Source organism: Sorghum bicolor, chromosome 8 (assembly GCF_000003195.3).
Source record: "Sorghum bicolor cultivar BTx623 chromosome 8, Sorghum_bicolor_NCBIv3, whole genome shotgun sequence".
NCBI lineage: Eukaryota > Viridiplantae > Streptophyta > Magnoliopsida > Poales > Poaceae > Sorghum > Sorghum bicolor.
Window position 1 is genome coordinate 50,626,860 of NC_012877.2, and position 20,896 is coordinate 50,647,755.

Consider the following 20,896-nt stretch of genomic DNA (forward strand, 5'->3'; position numbering starts at 1 on the left):
ATATTTAATATTACATGCATATGCCGTAAGATTCGATGTGACCAAGAATCTTAAAAAATTTTGGGTAGTTTTTGAAACTAAACAAGGCCTTAAGAACAAAGCTAAATATACTTGATCCATCCTTAAAAAAAAATATGATCTTCCAAGGACCTTGGCATGCCTCCAAGCAACACACTTTATTTAGATAACCAACCATGCCTCTTTTCTGAAAAATCTCACGTTTTTTGGGGATGAAGGTACTCCATCGGTCTAGAAAAAAAATACAATTCTAGATTTTAGAAAAGTCAAACTTTTTTTAAAATTTAATCAAGTTTTAGAAAAAAAATATTTTCTCCAATCAGATTTAATATGATATGAAAAATAAAATTATGATTAATTTAATGATATTTATTTGGTATGTAAATATTTTGTAATTTGTTTATAGATTTGGTAAGCTTAAATTGCATTTTATTTTATTTTTTTCCTACGGAGGGAGTAGCCTTCAATCGGAATTCAAAGCAACGCTCAAACCGCACTAGATTCGAGCTGCTTCCTGCTCGCAACCTCAATTCCTCAAACGCTTGGCTTCAAGCCTTCAATCGGAATACACGATATGAGCTAAATCGACTCGGGGAAGCCGTCGATTCCGCGCGAAAAAAAAAAGCCTATCCAAATGGCCGGATTCGGCAGGGACGAGGGATTCTGGGCAGTGATGGCGACGAAGGGGGGTTGGGGAGGAGAAAGAGGAGCTGGGGCCGCCGCCGGGCCAGTGCTGCAAGGCCACTCCGCCACTACGAATCTGGGAGCCTCATCACCGCCTCACCAGAACCACCGTCCCGGAGGTACGTTTCAGTGGCCACTGTGCCAGCACTTGTTGGAGTGAGCGATTCTTTTTGGGCACCCATGTTGTTTTGGGGATGGTGATTGCTGATGGAGGTGCCAAAAGCATACATATACGCCCTGAACTGTCATTTCCCCGGTGGTTAAGGATGTGGTCATATGATTGATTTCTGTCTGTAGCATAGATAGATGTAAACTGAAGAAGGTTAGGGTGTGTTTGTGGTCTGCCAATGGTAACCGGTGCACTCTGCTACAATGCATTTGTGCTATGCAAGAGCAGATACTTGGAGAAATTTGGCGGCCATCACAAATGCAGATAGACTTTTTCTTCAGATGTCTAAAGGTCGACCTCGAGGGGCTTATGACCCCCAAGTTTTACAATTTACACGCTAGGGATTACGGATAGAGCATTGCCGAGAGGCACATTACTGAGGCCAGCTCTGTCATGTATGAGACCGATACTGGCATTTAGGTTTTCTTTTTTTAGGAATCTCCTGATCCCTCTTGTCCTCCTTGCTCGTTCCCCACACAACCACACATACGGAATTTTTCAGGGTTCACTGAGGCCAGGCCTTTAGCTTGAGGTCTGGATCTTCTTTAACTTTTTGGGGGTAAAGTTCTTCTTAGGACGTACTGCTGTAACATATAAGGTTGGCCTTAAGCCTTAAAACCCCCTCTCGCAAAAATAAAAACCTCTCTTTTTCGTATTTCGTACACTCCGGATGCCCTAAAACAAAGTAATATAATAAGTTCTTGTTCAGTAATAATTAACAATTACTAGTGAACAGCATTTTGCAGACTCCACACACTTTCTGTTGATGTCCATTATGCCTGGCTCTAAATACCTTTTGGGGTGACCAGTGACTATTGCTATTCTGCTATTGATAATGAGGAAAAGCATAGTTCGGAAAATAGCTTGTTTAAAGCACAATTTGTCATTTAACTTTTTTTTAGACTCTTGATCCAAATACACTACAATGCCCTCACTTACCGCTCATATATGCAAGTGTGTACATACACAAACAGTTAGGATCAATACTTACTATCTGACATTCTGTCATGACAATCAGTATGAATCATCTTCAAGATAGGCTACCCTTGTTGTGTGCAACTTTCTCGCAACCTCCTGCATGCCAGGCCGTTCCTTCGGCGATTGCCGTGTGCATACAAGTCCCATTTCCAGAATCACTAGCAAACATTGATGCATCCTTCCTTCACTTGTAGATTTTGTTGCTTTGTATAGATCATCATCATCTTCCTGCAGGCTTACATCAACGATCTGCATTATTTGGTCAGGGAAGTGCTTTTGCACGAAATTAACAATGCTCATGCCTTCCATAAACATTTTATCAGTTGGTCTCTTTCCAGTAACCATCTCTAGAAGTAGAACCCCAAAGCTATAAACATCCGCTGCAGTGGAGGTATGACCACCAGTCCCATACTCTGAAATATGTAGTATATTAGAAGATAACATATATAGTATATATGTGTCGTTGATTTTTTTTTAAATACGGTGTGGCAGTCACATATATAAGACTAACCTGGAGCGGCATACCCAATTGTTCCTCTGAAACTGACTGTGCTAGTTGAACATTCTGTCGAGATTGATGCCCCATCACTGCGAAGTCTTGCAAGGCCAAAGTCACCCACATGAGCATTCATGTCATCATCTAGAAGGATGTTGCTAGGCTTCAAATCGCAATGAACAATTGGAGGCTGCAAGCTGCTGTGCAGATAATCCAGTGCATTTGCTACATCAATAACTATGTTTAGCCTTTGGGTGAGGCCAAGATGCCCAGGAGAAAGCTCACTGTTTTCCTGTGAATGTAAAAACATATCCAAGTTGCCTGAACTCATGAACTCATAAATAATTGCTTTAAACTCGTTTCCTTTATAGTCTACACTCGAGCAAGCAGTGAGAACACTGACAAGATTTCGATGCCTTATATGTCTCAAGGCTTGACACTCAACAACAAAAGAATGATGTGCTCCCTGCATTTCAAGGTTGAAGACCTTGACAGCCACAAATGAGTTGAGGTGACTGATAAATCCTTTGTATACGAACCCATGTGCTCCTTGTCCAATCATGTTGGATGGGGAGAAGTTGTCAGTAGCTTTGGCAAGATCCGTGTATGAAACTTGTGGTAAGTGCTCATCAAGAACAGAAAGCACTGTCGGTGTTGTTTTTCTCAATTTTTTCCTACAGAAAAGGAGTGCAGCTGCAGCAAATGCTAAAACTAGCACTAGGAATACAACTAGGATTAATATTTTAAGTGACCGAGATAATCTCCTCTTCCTTGAAGGCAGAACAGGACATGGTTGAAACTGAAGCTCCAGAAGTCCTCCACAAAGGTTATTGTTTCCAACCAATGTGAGGGCAGTGGAGTTTGCAAAGACTCCATCTCTTGGTATTTCACCTTGTAGATTGTTGTAAGACAGATCTAACTGACTCAAAAATTGCATACTACCAAGGAAACCTGGAATGGGTCCGGACAAGTTATTCCAAGAAAGATTGAGCATCTTCAAACTCTTCAGGTTTTTAAGTGACGAAGGGATTTCTCCCTGGAGAAAGTTACTACCTGTTAAGATGTTCTCAAGTGAATCACAGTTACCAAGAGTCTCCGGTATTTTTCCATATATTTTGTTTGATGATATATCTATCTCCATGAGTTGTTTTGCATTTCCAACTTCCAGAGGCAGCATTCCTTGTAAATAATTGTATGACAAGTTGAAAGAGATCAGCGCACGAATGCTAAACAGGCCACCTGGAATGCTACCATTGAGGTTGTTATCAGAAAGGTCCAAAATCTGTAAATGCTGTAGTTGCCCAAGAGTTACTGGTACAAACCCTTCAAATTTGTTCGATTTTAATGCCACGTACCAAAGTTGAGAAAGATTACCAATTGACGTCGGAACTGGGCCGACAAATCTGTTGTTTTCCAAGAACAGTTTCTCCATGTACCTGAATTTCCCTACCCATTCCACTATCGTGCCATCAAAATTGTTGGAGTCTAGTCCCAGGCTAGTAAGGCCTTGAAGATTGCTGATACTAGAAGGGACAGAACCTGAAAGTTCATTTTGACCCAAGATGAGATATTGAAGTCGGGAGGACAGATTTCCCACAGAACTTGGTAGCTCTCCCTTTAGCTGATTCTGGAACAGTGCGACCACATTCAGGGAGCTGCAGTTTGTCAAGGCATCCATAAACATCCAGCTCTGTTTGTCATTTGCTTCAATGTGATTGAATTCAAGGTTCAGCCAAGAGAGTTCTCTAAGACCTCCGAGTGTTGTTGGCACATGACCCATGAAAGAATTGGACGACAAATCTATATCTACAAAGCGAGTAGCATTGGACAGCGAAGGAGGGATTGGTCCACTGATCTGGTTGTAATCTAGGTAAAGCCTTTGCAAATTGTGAAGACTTGTGCCAAGATCAAGTGGCAAATACAGCATACTCAGATTATTGCTTTCCAGGGATATGATTTCCAGGGAAGAGAGATTGAAGATGCTTTGCGGGATTGGGCCTGAAAGCTTGTTTCTACCAAGGGCTAGCAATGTCAAACCATGTAGCCGTCCCAGTTCACCCGGTATACTCCCCTCAAGTTGATTCTCTGTGGTTATAAGCTCACTCAAGCTTGAGATGTTGCCAAGCGAAGATGGGATTCCTCCAGTGATGTTGTTCCGAGACAGGTCTAGACTGGCAAGTTCTGAAAATGATGCAACATTGACTGGAATTTCTCCTACCAGTTGGTTGCTGGACAGGTCCATGGCCCTCAGGCTTGTGCAGTTGGTGAGTTCATTGGGAATTCTTCCTTGCAATGAGTTGTTCCCCAAGATCAGGAACTCCAGGTGCTGTAGGCGACCCAGCCTAGGATGTATCTCTCCAATGAGGCCATTTCGCGACAAATTGAGTGCTGTGAGGAATGTCAGGTTCCCAAGAGAGGGTGAAATGTGGCCAAGCAAGCCTTGGTTAGCAAGGTCCAGGGCGGTCACACGGCGTGGGTGCTTCGTGTTGTGACAGGTGACTCCTTCCCACTCACAGAAGTGGATGCTGTAGTTCCAGGAGGCTAGGACTGCATGGGGATCTGACGTTATGCTGTTCTTGAAATCCAGCAGGGACAGAAGATCTGACTCGGTGGAGCATGTGGCATTGTCAGGTTGACAACACAAAGCAGCTATTATGACCCACATATGCAGGATAAGCTTCATTTGTCTGTCCCCTGCAATGAGTGCGACATGTTATGTAAGGCGTGTTTCTAAAACATGCTTAAACCAGTTAAAACAAGCAACATGCATGGTGCACAGAATTGCCATTGTCAAGTTTGAAAGCTTAAGGAGTAGAGGAGTGGCAAAAATGATTAGTAGAGGTGTTTCTACCATGTTTCTGTTGCAACCATCACATGATCGATGCAAGAAATCTGTCTAAATAACAGTTCAAAACTTAGCGTCAACATCTTTATTCAGGAAAAGGATATACTTGAAAAATAACTACAAGGCTTAACTTATGATTGAATCTATGTACCAGTATCGTGATTGATGAACACCAATTATCTTTATCTCTTCAAGACATTTCTTATACCAAAAGATTTATCACCTTTGCAGAACATGCAATGATACTATTCACGAGCGCAATCTAGGTGTATTTTTGATCCGCATGAATCGCCTCATCTGGTTGTTATTGTATACACATAGCAGTATTCAGCACAAACAATTCATTTCTGACCCTGAACCAACTTCCTCTGATGTCTTCAGGTGACAGGGGAAAAAAAACGTGGACTCAAGTACGTAACCTGAAGGGAGCCCAAGAAAAATCTTGAACCCAAGCATGGAAGCGTGAAGATCCAAACACAGCCTACAAAATTGGTGGAAGCAGAGCAGTCGCATACCTTTGCCAGATCACCTCCTTCTCCTCAATTAGCCTTGGAATGGTGGTAGTGTGCTGTACCTGTATTGTATGCAGCATCAGCATGCTCAGGGAGTCAAGGAGTCAGAGGCAAGGTGCACACTAATCTATGGGCCTGGCTGAAGGGTTGTTGAGATCTGAAACCAGGAAACCGCAGCGGCTTTGAACTTTGCTGCGGCTGCGGACTCCAAGGTCACTCTCACTGCTTTCACTCATTTTCTGTCCCGATGTTCTGAGAATTGATGCCTTGTTTACTTCCACCCAAAATCCAAAATTTTTCAAGATTCTCTGTCACATCGAATCTTTAGACGTATGCATGGAGTATTAAATATAAACGAAAATAAAGACTAATTGCACAGTTTGGTCGGAATTGTTGAGACGAATCTTTTGAGCTTAGTTAGTCTGTGATTGACAATAATTATCACAAACAAACGAAGTGCTACATTGTCTCGAAATTTTTTATTCAAGGAACTAAACACGGCCTGAGGAGACTGTGTGCCGGTGTGAAATGGTTGAGCCTCTTCTTGAGTTTATCTGCCGAATTGAGGATGAGACTGACATGTGGTCATACTTTTTTTGAAACCGTGCGCTGCAGGTACTTCATTAAGGACATGTGGGCATACTGCGCGATGGTTGGTTTCTTATCATGAACTTCCATAATTTTAAAGAGACTTGTGACCTCCAGCAGGTGTGTCGGATGGGTGTTTTGATTTCTCATAAATGTTTACTTCAAAGCTTCCAACTTTTGATAATCTTTTTGTCGAGCTCCAATGGTGTCAGACGTGCGGCATCAGTGAATGGCGTTCCTTCTTCCTCAAGTGTAACTTCTTTTTTCCGCAAACGTGCAAATAACGTGTTTTTTTTTTTTGATGATGTGTATCCATCCGGCTTGCAGTTGAGACGTCACTGTCTGAGAATCACTACATAGTACTCTGCATTCTTTTTGGGTAACAGGCTAACAGCTGCTGGCTGCAGTGCTGCCGCAACCATTTTCAAAGAGATAGTACAAGCTGTCTCCAGATAGCAACAGGAGAGTACATCATATACTGTGTCCCAAATGGCCTTGTTTAGTTTAAAAAAATTTTGCAAATTTTTTTAAATTTCCCATCACACCGAATCTTGCAGTAAATGCATGAAGCATTAAATATAGAAGATGAAAATAAAAACTAATTGCACAGTTTGTCTGTAATTTGTGAGACGAATCTTTTGAGCCTAGTTACTCCATGATTGAATAATATTTATTAAATACAAACGAAAGTGCTAAAGTGTCCATTTTGCAAAAAAAAAATAGAATTAAACAAGGCCTGAAATTATCACATCCAAGAAAAGGACAGGTTAAATCAATTCCTGGGGCATTGTGCGCCAGATTATAACTCGAACTAGTGGGTGCATGAATTTTGAATTTTGGGCGTTGGTTTTTCTTTTCGTAGTACCAAACTAATATCTCAAACAAAAAATAGAATTTAAGATTCAAACTCAAAGCTAAAGCTTAATGAGTTGTGAATGCCAAACTTTTATAATTTTTAAGTTGAAAATTCGGGAAGTATATCTCAACTTACAATCTTTTGTGAATCTCAGTATCGACAATCGTAAATGCACATGCACACTCTAAGCACTTCGTTTGGCAGAGGCGTAGAGCTCTGGCTCTGGCTTTGACTTCTCATGTGGACCAACTTCTTTAGTGAAACTAGAGCTATTTTGGAAAATATTTGGTAAAAACAGTTTTAGTAACAGTTTTGTTATAATTTGTTTAGGTTTGTAAGGAGGAGCTAAGAGAAGTCATTTTTTCCGGCTCCAGCACCTCTATACAAAAACAGCTCCAACTTCTTTGAGCTACTTGCAAAGAGCTGATTTTCATATGTCCATTTTGCAAGGCTAGTGTGACATCTGGCCCAATTCGAAATTTAGTGCATAGTGGTCCATGTTATTGAGGGATTAGTCTCACCTTGGTTGAAGGTCAGACTAACATATAAAACTTCTAGAGTTCATTCCATTATTTTTGGGTTAATTTTTTTACGCATAGCAAGGACAACGCGTGAGATGGTGGAATGTGTGGTTCATTGATCCTGTTCGTTTGGCTGATAAACCATGACAGAAAATATTATTCGCTATTTGTTGTGAGAAGCGAAGAAGGCAAAGTACGTAGCTTATCATCGAAGAAATAATGCTATTATTATACATGTTAGAATAAATCAATTACTCCTCATCAGAGCCCTACCAAACGGAGTCGCAAATTGACTTATCTATGAGCACTATTTCCAACAATCGTAACCCAAAATATAATATCTATTTGTCCTTAAAGGTTCCATACCTATTTTTAGTCTTCAACAACAAGACATAAAAGACAACACTCTCTATAAATGGGTCTGGAGGAGAGAGGATACCCAAATTTGAATTATGCCTCTCGTGATATCCAAAATAGATCTTTTGTATAAGTGCTCTATTGAAAGCTATAGATATTATGTTGGAGACCTATTTGGGGTTTGAGTTTCTAAATAAATCTCCTATTGAAGACAGCCTAGGATGTCAAACTGCGTGTCCATTATTGAAGACAGACTAGGATGTCACACTGCGTGTCCATTGTATTCTATCGAAGAAATAATGCTACTTCTCGCCGGAGCTCGACCAAATTGACTTATCTAGGAGCATTTGGGATGTCAAACCATGTGTCCATCGCTTACCATCGAAGAAATAATGCTATTACATGGTAGAATAAAAATAAATCAATTACTCCTCTCCAATAGATAACTTAGACCCTGGTAGATGGGTTTATATCATAAGGAAACAAACTAACTTGCTGTGCCCAATTTAACTCTAAAATTTATAAATTATAATAAATATAAGGATTATTTCAAATTTAAAAGTATCATATCAATTTAAATTTGATTGTTAGTTTGTTTGACTTATAAACTCAGGTCAATGTTCTGCACGTTGCCACGTTGAGTATTAGAAATATGACATAATTAAAAAATACTTCATCCATCTTAAAATAAATGCACATTGAGTTCTGACTTAACATCATTATTATTATTATAGTTTTTTTCTGGACTGAGATTTTTCAACATCAAAGGTCCCTAATCGGTAACCCATGTTGAGCTTGCTCCTTGGTAACACTTCTGTCATGGATGTAACGGGAGCAGTTGCTCTTTCATGCTCTTATGACATGACTAGCACAGTTTCAAAAAAAAGAAAGACATGACTAGCACGATATGTGCTCCATTGCGCCGGCTTTTTAGACACGGTGAAGAGATGGTGATTAGAAACGGAGAAGGATTACCTTTGCTCAACAAAAAGTCACGTCGTAACTTTCCCTCAGTGATTTCAAGTAAAAACATCTCTCACACTTAGCCATTTTCAGTCTGGACTGCTGGGCACGCTATGCAGGATTTGTTTAGTTTCAAAAAAATTTCAAGATCTTTGTCACATTAAATCTTTGGACGTATGGACAAAGTATTAAATATAGATAAAATAAATACTCTCTTCATCTTAAATTATAAGTTATTCCAATAATCTTAAATAGTCAAACCATCTCAAGTCTGAACAAATTTATATGGTAAGATAATAATATTTATGGTGTGAACTTAATATCATTAAATTCTTCATTAGTTATATTTTTATAATATATCTATTTGATGTTATAAATCTTTGTGTTTTTTCTCAATAATTTTGGTCAAAGTTAAAATACTTTGACTCTCCAACTTTCTTGGAATGATTTATAATTTGGGATGGAGGGGTAACTAATTAGACAGTTTGCATGTAATTTGCGAGACGAATCTTTTAAGCGCAGTTAGTCCATGATTGAACAAGAATAGTCAAATACAAACAAAAGTGCTACAGTAGTTAAAATAAAAAATTTTCGCCAACTAAACAAGGCCGCAGCCATGCAGGTAGCATGTGTCGAGCGTGCACAGACAGAGGGAGGTAAACACAAAGTAGAACTGGTACGAGTCTTTTGACACATGCATGGAGTACTTTACTGTTTGTTACATCGAATGTTTAGACATAGGCCTTCTTTACTTCTATATGAAAACTCAATTTTTTTTTCAAGATTCCCCCGTCATATCGAACCTTTAGACATAGGCCTTGTTTACATGCATGGAGTATTAAATATAGACGAAAATAAAAACTAATTGTACAGTTTGGTTGGAATTTACGAGACGAATCTTTTGATCCTAGGCCTTATTTAGATTTTTTTTAGGTTTTTGATACTGTAGCAATTTTATTTTTATTTGACAAATATTATCCAATCATGAAGTAACTAGCCTTAAAAGATTCATCTCGCGATTTACAGGCAAACTGTGCAATTAGTTTTTGTTTTCATCTATAATTAATGCTCCATGCATGTGTCACAAGATTCGATGTGACGGGGAATCTTAAAATTTTTTGGCTTTTGAGGTGAACTAAACAAGGCCCTAGTTAGTTTATGGTTGGACAATAATTACCACAAACAAACGAAGTGCTACAGTGCCGCAAAAAATTCCCTTCCGAAACTAAACACAACCATATGCATAAAGTACTAAATATAGATTATTTACGAAATTAAAAACACAATTAGAAAGTAATTTGTGAGATAAATCTTTTAAGCCTAATTAATCCATAATTAGATACTAATTATCAAATAAAATAAAAATACTACAGGTCGTACCGGCCAAGACAGCCACCCTGCGATGCATTCTCATGTGAAGAAAAGAGTCACAACTTGATCTCCACCGTTTGACCTCGATTGGAGGGTGGATGACAGAGGTAAAGTTTTGACGTGACTCGAAGGAGTAAAGTCACCGAATCTATGTCAAGCTGGGAAGTGAACAGTGAGGAACAATGGTAACAGTTTTAAACAATGGCCGATAGATTGAACAATGTCTAAAACAGTACTAAATAGTGAGTGAACAGTGTTTGAGTGGCTGAGCAAGCTCTGGTTTAATCGTGTATATGAGGGTTATCATCTTAAGGCTTGTTTAGTTCCTACCCAAAAACCAAAAACTTTTCAAGATTCTCTGTCACATCGAATCTTATGGCACATGCATGGAGTATTAAATATAGATGAAAACAAAAACTAATTGCACAGTTTGCTTGTAAATCACGAGACGAATTTTTTAAGCCTAGTTACTTCATGATTGGACAATGTTTGTCAAATAAAAACGAAAATACTACAGCAGCAGAATCCAAAAAATTTTCACAACTAAACAAGGCCTTATTGGAAGGTATACTGTATCTTCACAACTGTTAAAACAAAGTGTTGGGTCCAGGGGCGTCCTCGGGCCCATGCGGGCTGTGCGACGGAACTGAGCCCCAAAATTTACTAAATGTCCTAAGTATATATAATAATATTGGCCTTGTTTTAATTAGTAAATCAGTCACGTCTCAATAAACATGGCATGCTACTTCCTTCGAGAAAAAAACACTGCACATTAAGTCCACGATCGTGAGTTAGAAAAGTCTGTGGCCGGCAATTCTTCTTCATGTAAGTTCGTAACTCTTTGTGAGTTCGTGGCTTCGTCGCTTGGACTTATTCCTTGCCCTTGCTATTGTTTGTCACTCGAGAGTCAAGACATAGTCACAATCCTAGTCGGCTAGACCCAGATCAAGACGCTGCTAGATGGAGATCATTGTCTGGTATAAATTCCATACCTAGACCCTATTTTATTTAGTAAAACTTTTATACATTGTCTTTGTAATATATTGATATTTGTCATTATCTTTTTTTTTATTTTGACAATAGATACTAGGCCTCCACTTGTTGTTTTGAACAGGACCTTTTTATGGGACACACCTATTGGGTCATATCTTGTTCTTTCATTCTTGGTTTTAGAACTTTGGTGAACTAACTGATTGTTCATGTTTATTAGGAATGGGCCCATAAGCATTGTGTAACAAAACGTCAGCAATGGGCATCACAACAATGGGGAAGTTTTTACAATTATTACAGGATGCACAACATGAGGTATGGACTTCTGATTGGCTATGTTCCTTTATCATCCCATGTTTTTGAAGGACTAGAAATTCTGGGAGCTCACTCACACTCTCTTTGCAGAGTTTATTACAACTATGTACATGATACATGGGCTCCTGGGCTATCACCGCACATATACACACAAATGCAGCCCAACAGTTTTCCTAACCATTTAACATTTAAATTTAGCCTTGTACTCTCTCCATCCTATAATATATATAGTGTATTCTAGCATTCAAAATTTGTTTTCAAATATAATGCATTCTAGAGAACAAAAGCCAATTTTTGCATTAAATATTTTCCATTTATCAATCCATCGCCATTAATCATGTTTATGATAGCGTCTGATTAGGAAATAAAATGATGGTATATGTGTTTTTTATGTTCTCTTTTAATGTCTTAAAATTCCTCAGATGCACTATATACAGGACAGAGGGGTAGTTTAAAATATGTGATGTGGTCTTGCGCAAAAAAAAAAGCAGGATGTGGTCTTGCGCAAAAAAAAAAGCAGGATGTGGCATATGAGTGTATGACAGGTCTACAACTCTAAAAGGTTGTCAGGGTTAGTACGTTCTTTAGTTAGATATCTAAATATTAGCATCCTTTATTCTAGATTTCTCGTTAACCAAAATAGAGACACAGGGTTAGCTCTCTAGAGAACGAACAAGATATAGAAAAATTATTGAAGGGTGGAAATATATAGAGAGTGATTTTTATTCAAATAACTCTCTAAATTATAATTTAAAGAGTGGGATTAAGACTCTTGGAGATGCTCTAGTGCTACAAAGACGGCTTTAACATAGTTTACACTTGGAAAAGAAATATGTGCACTGTGTAGCCATAGAACTGAATGTGGCTAGAGCAATTTGTATAATTTTGTTTTTTTTTGCAATATTTGTTTCTTAATTCTGTATGACAACTCCTTTTATTTTTAAATATATTATTAACTGGGAAATCATCTTGTTTTTTCATTAAAAATGTGCAGACTCAATAGCCAATGTTAATCGACACCATCATATTACTCAAGAACCTTTGGTCTAAAGGTAATTTACCTTTGGTGCCTTTGGAGACAGGCTAACCTCAACTTCCATGGACCCTCTAAAGCGGCATGGGAGATGGTCTGCAAGCCAAAGTTGGAAGGTGGACTTGGTGTCACCAATCTAAGAACACCTAATGAAAACACTTCTCAAATAGCGACATAAGTTTTTTAAGAGAAGGAATCTCACTTGGGTTAAATTGCTTTGTGATCATCACTACCGATACAATAAATTACCCAATTATTTCCGAGAAAGATCCTTCTGGTGGCGAGGCATGCTTCAATTGCTAAATACTTATAAAGGTTTGGCGTTAGTTGGAGTTTCAAGATGGCAATACTTGTAATTTCAAGCATGACCTTTGGGGAAATCAAGTCCCCAAGCAACGGGCTCTTTTCTTTTGTTAGTACCAGAATATTAATTATGCTAAAAAAAAGAACCAAAATATTAATTACCTTATTACAACAAGTAACAGAAGCCGTACATCAGCCATGTACTACTCTTTTTCACCTCCCAGTCTCGGAGCTAGCTTTTGAGCAAATGTAACCTTTCTCTGTACACGTTCGCCTTAAAAATAGCTATTCCAAGCTTTACCGGCGAGCGCGACACTGACGCGTGGCCCCCACCTCTGCTTTCCCCTTCCTCCCAAATAAAACCTCTACGCTGGAAAACCCCGCAATCGCCGGCCGTCCAGGAACCCAACCGCCGCCGCCGCCGCCGCCGCCATGGCCACTGCCGGAGCCTTCCACGCCGGCGGCCGCCTCCTCCTCCCGCTCCGACGCAGCCCCCGCGGGCCCAGCCCCTCACCATGGTCCCACGTCCGCACCCACCTCATCTCCTCCAAGCCGCCGCCCTCCGCTCCTCTCCCGCCGCCCGTGCCGCCGGCGCGCCCGTCCCCAGTGGGGTCCGCCTTCGGGTCTCTTAGCAGGAAGACCGGCGCGTTGGGGGCCGGCGCTGGCGCTGGCGCGGGTGTCGTCGGGTGGTACCTTGGCGTCCTGGACGCGCGGCCCGTGCTGACCAAGAGCGTCACCGCCGCTGCCATCTTCACCGTCGCGGACCTCTCCTCCCAGGTCGGGATCGTCTCTTGTCCCCGGTCTCTCATTAAAAAAAGAGTAACATTCTTCGCCCGATATCGTGGAAACAGGAAATTTCAGCATCACAATCGATAGATAGATTCCACGTGGTAGGATCTGTGCTACATTGTCAATTTATCATCGGTAGGACGCGGTGCGATATATTTTAAACTGATGTTGTAATTGATGTCATGGTTGTGTTGGTGATCCTTTGTAAGTTGTGATTAGTTTAATCATTTCAATTATTAGTACCATTATAATCCGAAAGATATATGCAACCAGGTGCATTATTCTGAAAGTTTTCCTTCATTTACACGTCTGTTTGCTGTTTAGGGGACCAACATTTTAAATATGTGGAAACTGATCTACAGCTTATGTATGCCATTTCATTGAGTTGATCTATAGCCTTATAATATAACTCCAACCATTTTCAGTTTATTCAAACCCTGAAGGGAATGGGCTATCGGCTATTTCAGCACTTCTGTTGTCAGGAGTCTTATATTTGTTAGCCCTATCATATTTAGCTTGATCATTTGACTCTTGGTGCCCCTGGATGGGACTGTTTCACTGCTATTTAGGCTATTACAATTAGGTGTTGCTTCTAACACGCTTTCATTTCCTTTTGCTATTGCGTTGTCAGATGCTCAGTCTTGGTCCTGAGGATTCATTTGATTATCTCAGGACCATGCGTATGGCTAGTTATGGGTTTCTGATCTCAGGACCTACCCTCCATCTCTGGTTCAATTTTATCTCAAAATTCTTCCCCAAAAAGGATGTAGTGAACACATTGAAGAAGATGTTTCTAGGGCAAGCAGTCTATGGACCAATTATTAACTCAGTTTTCTTCTCGTATAATGCAGGATTACAAGGTACTATAGCTTACATGCCTCCATATATACATGCTTCTGGCCTTCTAGTTCTGATTGAGTTGCACAGAAATTGTTTGTTGAATTTCAGTACTCCCTCTGTTCATTTTTCTAGTGTAGCTTGACTCTGTCTGCAAAATCATTCTTTGACCGCAAGTTATTTCTACAATAGTTTATTTGCAGTTAAAAATCATAATAATTATTGACAAGTGCTTTTGAATACTAATCCAATGTTATCAATTTTGTGGCACATAACTTACATATTATTAGATTTTGGTCAAAGCATGAATTTGGACAATCAAACCACGCCTTACAAAAATGAATTGTGTGAGTACTTATTTATTGGGCATGCTTCTGTTACCCTATTTTGACTGCATTGCCCTATTAACTCCACCTGTGCTGTTTCAAATGATTATACAGCATGCTTGATCTGCATTTTCTCCTAAAGTTTTATCTGTGTAGACTTATATTTTATTTTTATTATCGTAAAAAAGCTAATAATATGGAGCTCAGTTGGCACTAGTTGTCGAATCCTCAAATTCTTAAAAACTCCTTCCCTTCTCCAAAAGAAAAGAAGCAACTATATTCCTTCTATTTGATTATCTGTAAACACATGAATGGATCTATTGACTATAATCTTGTTATCGAAGTGGTCCAGTGAGAAAAACAGCACATCAGTGATACAGTGTGTTCCTGTTTCATATGATTTTTGGGAGACACTCCTATCAATGTACTGGGTACAAACTACTGGCTGGTGGCTGCACATGGTAGCATTTATTATTCTGTCTGTATTATGTAACGGAAAGCAAGATATCAATCAAAGTATGTCTGTATGTGGGATATCAATCTGATCTTATTAGTTCAAAATAGCATCTTAGTTATTTCCTACTTCAATCTTGGTGGACAGGTGACTAATGGTTCAAACTTATATGTGTGTGACACCTTTTATATTGAATCGATTTTTTTGTATACAATGCAAGAATCATTCTGAAGTTCGACTAGACAACTCTTAAAATCAAACTTCTGCACTGCAGTCTTTTCCTATTTAAATTTTATCCTGAGTTATTCTTTGCTTGCCTTGCTACCCAATGCACTCTGAGGCTTTGTAGATGTAGTTAAGGAAGCCAAAGGCACAACTTTATATGCTATATAGAAATTAATATATCTAAATGTTTGTGACACATAAACTAACTAGCATCAAACTCAATGTAGTGTTGAGGGTTTGGCTGTTGCAAATACCTTACCATTTATACTTCCATTGTTTTACATAAAAATAAAAATCCTCACCTGGTTATCAAATGTATTTAGTGAGGATGGCAATAACCAACTTTTAGTTCATAAGTTGCAGTCTGAAAATCGTAAAAAATATGGACAATCAGTGCAGTTTCCTCAAACATGACTTCAATGCCTTTTAGAGTTAGATTTCTTTCAATCCTCAGTATGTTTGATTGGCTATCCATGTCAGTGAGGTGTAGATATTTAAAACTTACGAAGGGATGTTGTGTATAAGATACTAAAAATCAATATTTTGTTTTCTTGTGTTTACTTGTCAAGATAAGTTAAATAAACCCACTACTATCTTTGAGTCATAGTTTTATCAAATAAGTGCTCTGATTTCTACTGGAAAACTGCAGTCTGTCTGTAAGGAACCCGCGTTGATTTGTTTTGATCCTTAGCTGCATTAACTAATTTGACTGTCATCCAACATAGTTAAAACACTCACACAAGGCTATTGCTTTCTTGGTGAACATTGTGATGTGAATGTTTCGAGTATTTCTATTGCCACCTACTTGCCTTGAGGTGATTTAATCTTCTTGTACAGCTAATGGTTGATACTGTTTACATTTAGTCATTTCAATTTAGTTTTGGTAAAGTCTATGACCCATGTCATCATGGACCACAGTACTACTGGTCTGAGGATAACGTTGCATGTAGTAAACATCTATAGTCACTTTGTACTGTTGAGCATGATAGGAGAAACAACATTCAGATAAGCTTACATGCAGTACACCGTCCCCACCAACTTTAGCGATCTGAAACCTTTTTGTTGCAAACTATTCTGGTATGCAGTCTCACACGCTATTTAATGGCTTTTCTGATCTGATACGCAGGTGAGACTGTTCCTGAGATTATTGCAAGATTGAAGAGGGATCTAGTTCCCACCATCAAAAGTGGGCTTTTGTATTGGCCAACTTGTGATTTCATTACTTTCAAGTTTGTTCCAGTTCATTTACAGGTAACTAAACCTGATGCATTCTGGAGTATCTGCTTAGTTCAGATTGTTTGGCAGCATTTCTGACCTGAACTTTATTTTTTTTCCAGCCACTAGTGAGCAATTCATTCTCATTTCTTTGGACCATCTACATAACATATATGGCAAGCTTAAAGAAAGCAGATGTGGAGGTGGCCACGAGTACCTAACTGCTGTCAAATGACTCAACATGGCTGTTATCTGTCGATTCTTTGTACAAGGCAGACTTAATGTGTGCCTCTTGGAACTAGGATGTTTCTGCCGTTTTATCGACCAACGATTTTAGGCTCTAGATAGATGGATTGCTTCCAATGCATCCTTCACTTTTGTTTAGAGTATAGTGTCCACAGGGATTCTACTTGCCAATGTTTTTGGCCGAAGACCATTTTGTCTGGATGATCAAATTATACTAGGTCCATTGGTCTTCTGTGATATCTTTGTACGGTCTTTGATCCTATGGGTCAAAAGTACATTTACTTATACTAAAATCTCTGTATCTAGTTATGGAGATGTAAGTGAACCTGTTCTTTGTCACACAACAATAACAGACACGATTTGATCCTTTTCTTCTCATTTGGTTCATTTTAGTTTGCCCATAAATGCTCCATTTTCTTCTTTTGAGCTCGCTCCTACAGTTGCAATGAAATCGTAATATACAGGCAGCAATGCACTTGCTCTTGTTTGAGCTTTTTGAGTCCTGGGGCACTCTCATGCCAACCCTATCTAATCCTTCACGCCATCTTGAGACTCAAACATTGATAGCGCCAAGGAGACTGCATGACCTGATCATCATGCCTATTGCTCTCATTCTGGAACCTTAGGTTTGTTACATTGGAGTTTGGCATGAATCTCTGCCCTGACTCTGATTCTGCAGATGTCGATGACGACATTGTTGCTTCGGAGTCTGAGTTGGATGCCTTCTCCTGCTTCATCCTTCCAGCCCCAGTTGCCAGTGTCAGCTCCAGGTTGAAGTCTTCAGCCAGCTTGGCCTCCGTCTTGCCTGAGCTACCACACAATTGTTGGCGCTCGAGTTTTACTGTCGGTTCGGTTTGCGTTTCGGGAACTTTGTTTCCGTAGTTGTTTGTCTTGGTTATCTGCATCTGCATCATCAACTGCTTCTGAACATGGTACACACGGTGCAGCTCGTGAACCTGGAGAAGATACCATTGAACAATTTTAGCATTATGAAGTCTATTTTTGATACTACTCTACCTGTGAGCAGGAAGTTCTGATAACATGGTTTACCTGCTGTCTGAATGTTTGTTCTTGCTTCAGCATGGCCATCTTGATGTGTTCCTTCTCCATCTTATCTCTGCCCGCTCCACACACAAGTATCAGCTCGCTGGGCTGGACAGTGTGTCTTGTCTGCAGCAAGGAGGAATGGATGTGAGATGCTAACACAAATTGCCTGTGAATCTGTGATGGTAACAATTTCTAGTGGTCGAATATTTTTTAATTCATCTTTGATTTGAAGAGCTCTTTCCTGTCAGATAGGGTACATGGTACGATGGGGCATTTAATTTGTTGTAGTAATAAGTTGAATGGGTATCCAAAGATATCACAATAAATGTGGTGCTACATTGTTGTAGTTATATGCAATCTAAGCATCAATTGAGAATTTGTCCTATGTGCTTGTACACCTGCAAGTGCACTGCTTCTGAGAATCGCTCAAAATTCTGAAGAAGAATATGGAAGCAGCCGCCCGTAGACTATATGGGACTTGATATCATTCTGGGTCATATGACAGAAAACGAGTTCTCATTTATATAGAAGCATAACAGTGATAGATTTGTATAGAAGCATTTTTTAGGGCGAATCAAAGATGAGATTTTCAAGGGTGTATTTCTTATGGATCTTGTACTCTCATTGACTCTATTAGTCCATTAATATTAACAAATAGGAGTATTTCCGGTTTGGCAGTCTGCACTTTCGGCAAGTAACCTAACGTTGTCCTCCACTGGCATAATGGTACACAAGCAGAAACTTTTCTCCACATCTTTCAGCCTAAAATGAAAGCTAAAAAAAAGTACACGCTGATAGCGTCCTAACGTTAAATTCTTGCAGACTGAATTCTGGAAGAAGCAAGGGGAAGATGATATATTTATCATAATTGTGCTTCGTTATGCTTTCCAAACAAAATTATGCCTGCATGTCTTCCTGAGAAACAAACTACTGATGAACTCGATCCTGAAGGAAACTCTGGAAAGAGTAGAGTTGAAGATCAAGTGTAGGAACACCTCTGGTTTCATTCTTTGCAAACTGAAGCAACAACAGACTTTGTGAACAACCTGCTTGATCATGAATGAAATTACAGAAAAACACGATGACACGGCATGCATGCAAAACGAGAAAGCAAGAGTAGAGAGTTGACGATGGCAACAAGGATCAAGAGCGAAATAAAACGAGACAAGAGCATGGAAGATCACACAGGGCCGGGGCTTTGAGCTCACCTCTGCCTCAGGAGCTTCTACTGCCTGAAGTGCTGATTCTTCTGACGATGAAGCTGTTGGGCACCTCTCACAGGAGGGGGAAGAAGATCTCCTGGTAGTGGTAGCTACTGATGCTAGGCCAAAGGCACAACAGCTTTTGGCCCTGCTGAGAAGCAACAGGCAGCAGGGTCTGCATGTGTATCAAATCTGGTGAGGCAGGAGGGGGGAGAGAGGGGGGGAGGGGATTTAAGATTCTCTCCCCTGTCATTAGTTTTACTGTCATTGTGGGACCCGGACCCGCCCCCTGTGGGCATGCCAAACAAATCCATGTCATTTAGGCCAATGGAGTTCATATGTGATAAAGGCTCCCAAGATGCTCCTATGTAGTGCCAAGAAAAGGATAGGACCAAGATAAGAAGCCCCAGCTATTATATTCTTTCCTTCTTGCAACACTGAAATTCTTATGCGCCCCCCACTCCAGTTCTACACCCCTTCATGATTCTAGCTGTTGATCTATTGATGTATATATATATGACTTGAAAAAAAATATGTAAGCGCTTAATTAATGATCTGCTCAGGTTGATATATGCAAAGGTTTCGCTCTCTCTTTGTGGTTTTGTGCAGTAGCTGGTGCCTCTGCATGGGGTTTGTGTAGCCATGCCAGTTTTCAATGTTATAGCTGGATCAGCACATCAGAAGGGAGCACTGAACAGACAACTAGGCATGCAATGTTTTTGGATCTAATGCTCACATGTTCACTGGATTAAGATTATCATCATCACCAGTTGTCTCAAATAATGTATGCACTTACACTACTGTCATTCGAAGTCAGAGAGGGTCATCTATCTTACCTAGGTCGTTAGCATCACATGATTGAGATATATAGCATGAGCAAAGTAAGCACGCGAGGCCTTGCCGTTTTTACCATGCTATGTAGTAAATTATCTTTTTATTACAGTGGTCAGCTTTGGATCTGTAGCTCAGCTGATCTGTACCAGCAAAACCTAGATCCAGCAGTCAATCGATCCTGACCAGATTCAGAATTGAAGTTGGATCTTGTGTTGGCTTCATATGCAGGCCTGAGACCTCTCTCTAGATTGTGCAATGTGATTGGATGATGAGTTATGTGGAGTGGTTGGTAACAATAACATGTGTTGGCCTGCTGGTCCCCGCCATGCACACCACACCCCCCAGATTTCTTGATTCATGCAAGCAACAAACTGCTAATTCTCACTGGGGATTTGGAGGTATTCCAGGGATTGGGACAAGTCAGGAGGGCCTGAAAAATCCAGTCCAGGGCCTGTATGATTAGTTCCAGACCGTGGTGTCAGCCCTGTCATTTTCCTTCTCATTGCCATCGGATGCAGGTCTCTGTCACCTCTCCCCTCCCCAGGGAGGGATTAGCTAGCTGGATGGATGTATCTTGTAGTAGATGCTTGTAGACTACTTGACCTTTGGTTAAGAGGACGTGTGGTGTTCTTTCATGGACTACTTTGGTTGTTCACAGCCACAATATAAATTCTAGTTGTCTGTATCTTTCTTCTTTTTTTTGTGAAGGTAGTTGTCTGTAT

At 39.9% G+C, this 20,896-nt stretch overlaps 3 protein-coding genes and 1 long non-coding RNA gene across 7 annotated transcripts; 2 read left to right on the forward strand and 2 right to left on the reverse strand.

The window, feature by feature from the left end:
• LOC110429762 lies at positions 446-6,721 on the forward strand. Its single transcript, XR_002446836.1, has 3 exons — positions 446-821; positions 5,572-5,914; positions 6,318-6,721. It is a non-coding gene; the product is annotated as an uncharacterized LOC110429762 (long non-coding RNA).
• Positions 1,736-5,842, reverse strand: LOC8067192 (receptor kinase-like protein Xa21). 3 transcript variants are annotated; one of them, XM_021446248.1, is made up of 4 exons: positions 5,414-5,441; positions 3,399-5,039; positions 2,361-3,296; positions 1,736-2,262 (listed from the first exon to the last, which is right to left on the reverse strand). In XM_021446248.1, exons 1-4 carry the CDS (start codon positions 5,424-5,426, stop codon positions 1,886-1,888), a joined length of 2,967 nt encoding a protein of 988 aa, XP_021301923.1. In that variant the 5' UTR covers positions 5,427-5,441; the 3' UTR covers positions 1,736-1,885. The 3 variants fall into 3 exon arrangements, with proteins under 3 accessions (XP_021301923.1, XP_002443246.1, XP_021301921.1); XM_002443201.2 differs by lacking the exon at positions 5,414-5,441 and adding an exon at positions 5,706-5,842 and having other exon boundaries at positions 2,361-5,039; XM_021446246.1 differs by having other exon boundaries at positions 2,361-5,039.
• Positions 13,306-17,458, forward strand: LOC8067193 (PXMP2/4 family protein 4). The gene is made up of 4 exons (XM_002442155.2): positions 13,306-13,776; positions 14,420-14,648; positions 16,757-16,881; positions 16,968-17,458. Exons 1-4 carry the CDS (start codon positions 13,432-13,434, stop codon positions 17,064-17,066), a joined length of 798 nt encoding a protein of 265 aa, XP_002442200.2. The 5' UTR covers positions 13,306-13,431; the 3' UTR covers positions 17,067-17,458.
• Positions 17,485-19,563, reverse strand: LOC110429755. Of its 2 annotated transcripts, XM_021446233.1 has the most exons (4): positions 19,347-19,563; positions 19,134-19,184; positions 18,142-18,261; positions 17,485-18,047 (listed from the first exon to the last, which is right to left on the reverse strand). In XM_021446233.1, exons 2-4 carry the CDS (start codon positions 19,143-19,145, stop codon positions 17,628-17,630), a joined length of 552 nt encoding a protein of 183 aa, XP_021301908.1. In that variant the 5' UTR covers positions 19,146-19,184; positions 19,347-19,563; the 3' UTR covers positions 17,485-17,627. The 2 variants fall into 2 exon arrangements, with proteins under 2 accessions (XP_021301908.1, XP_021301909.1); XM_021446234.1 differs by lacking the exon at positions 19,134-19,184.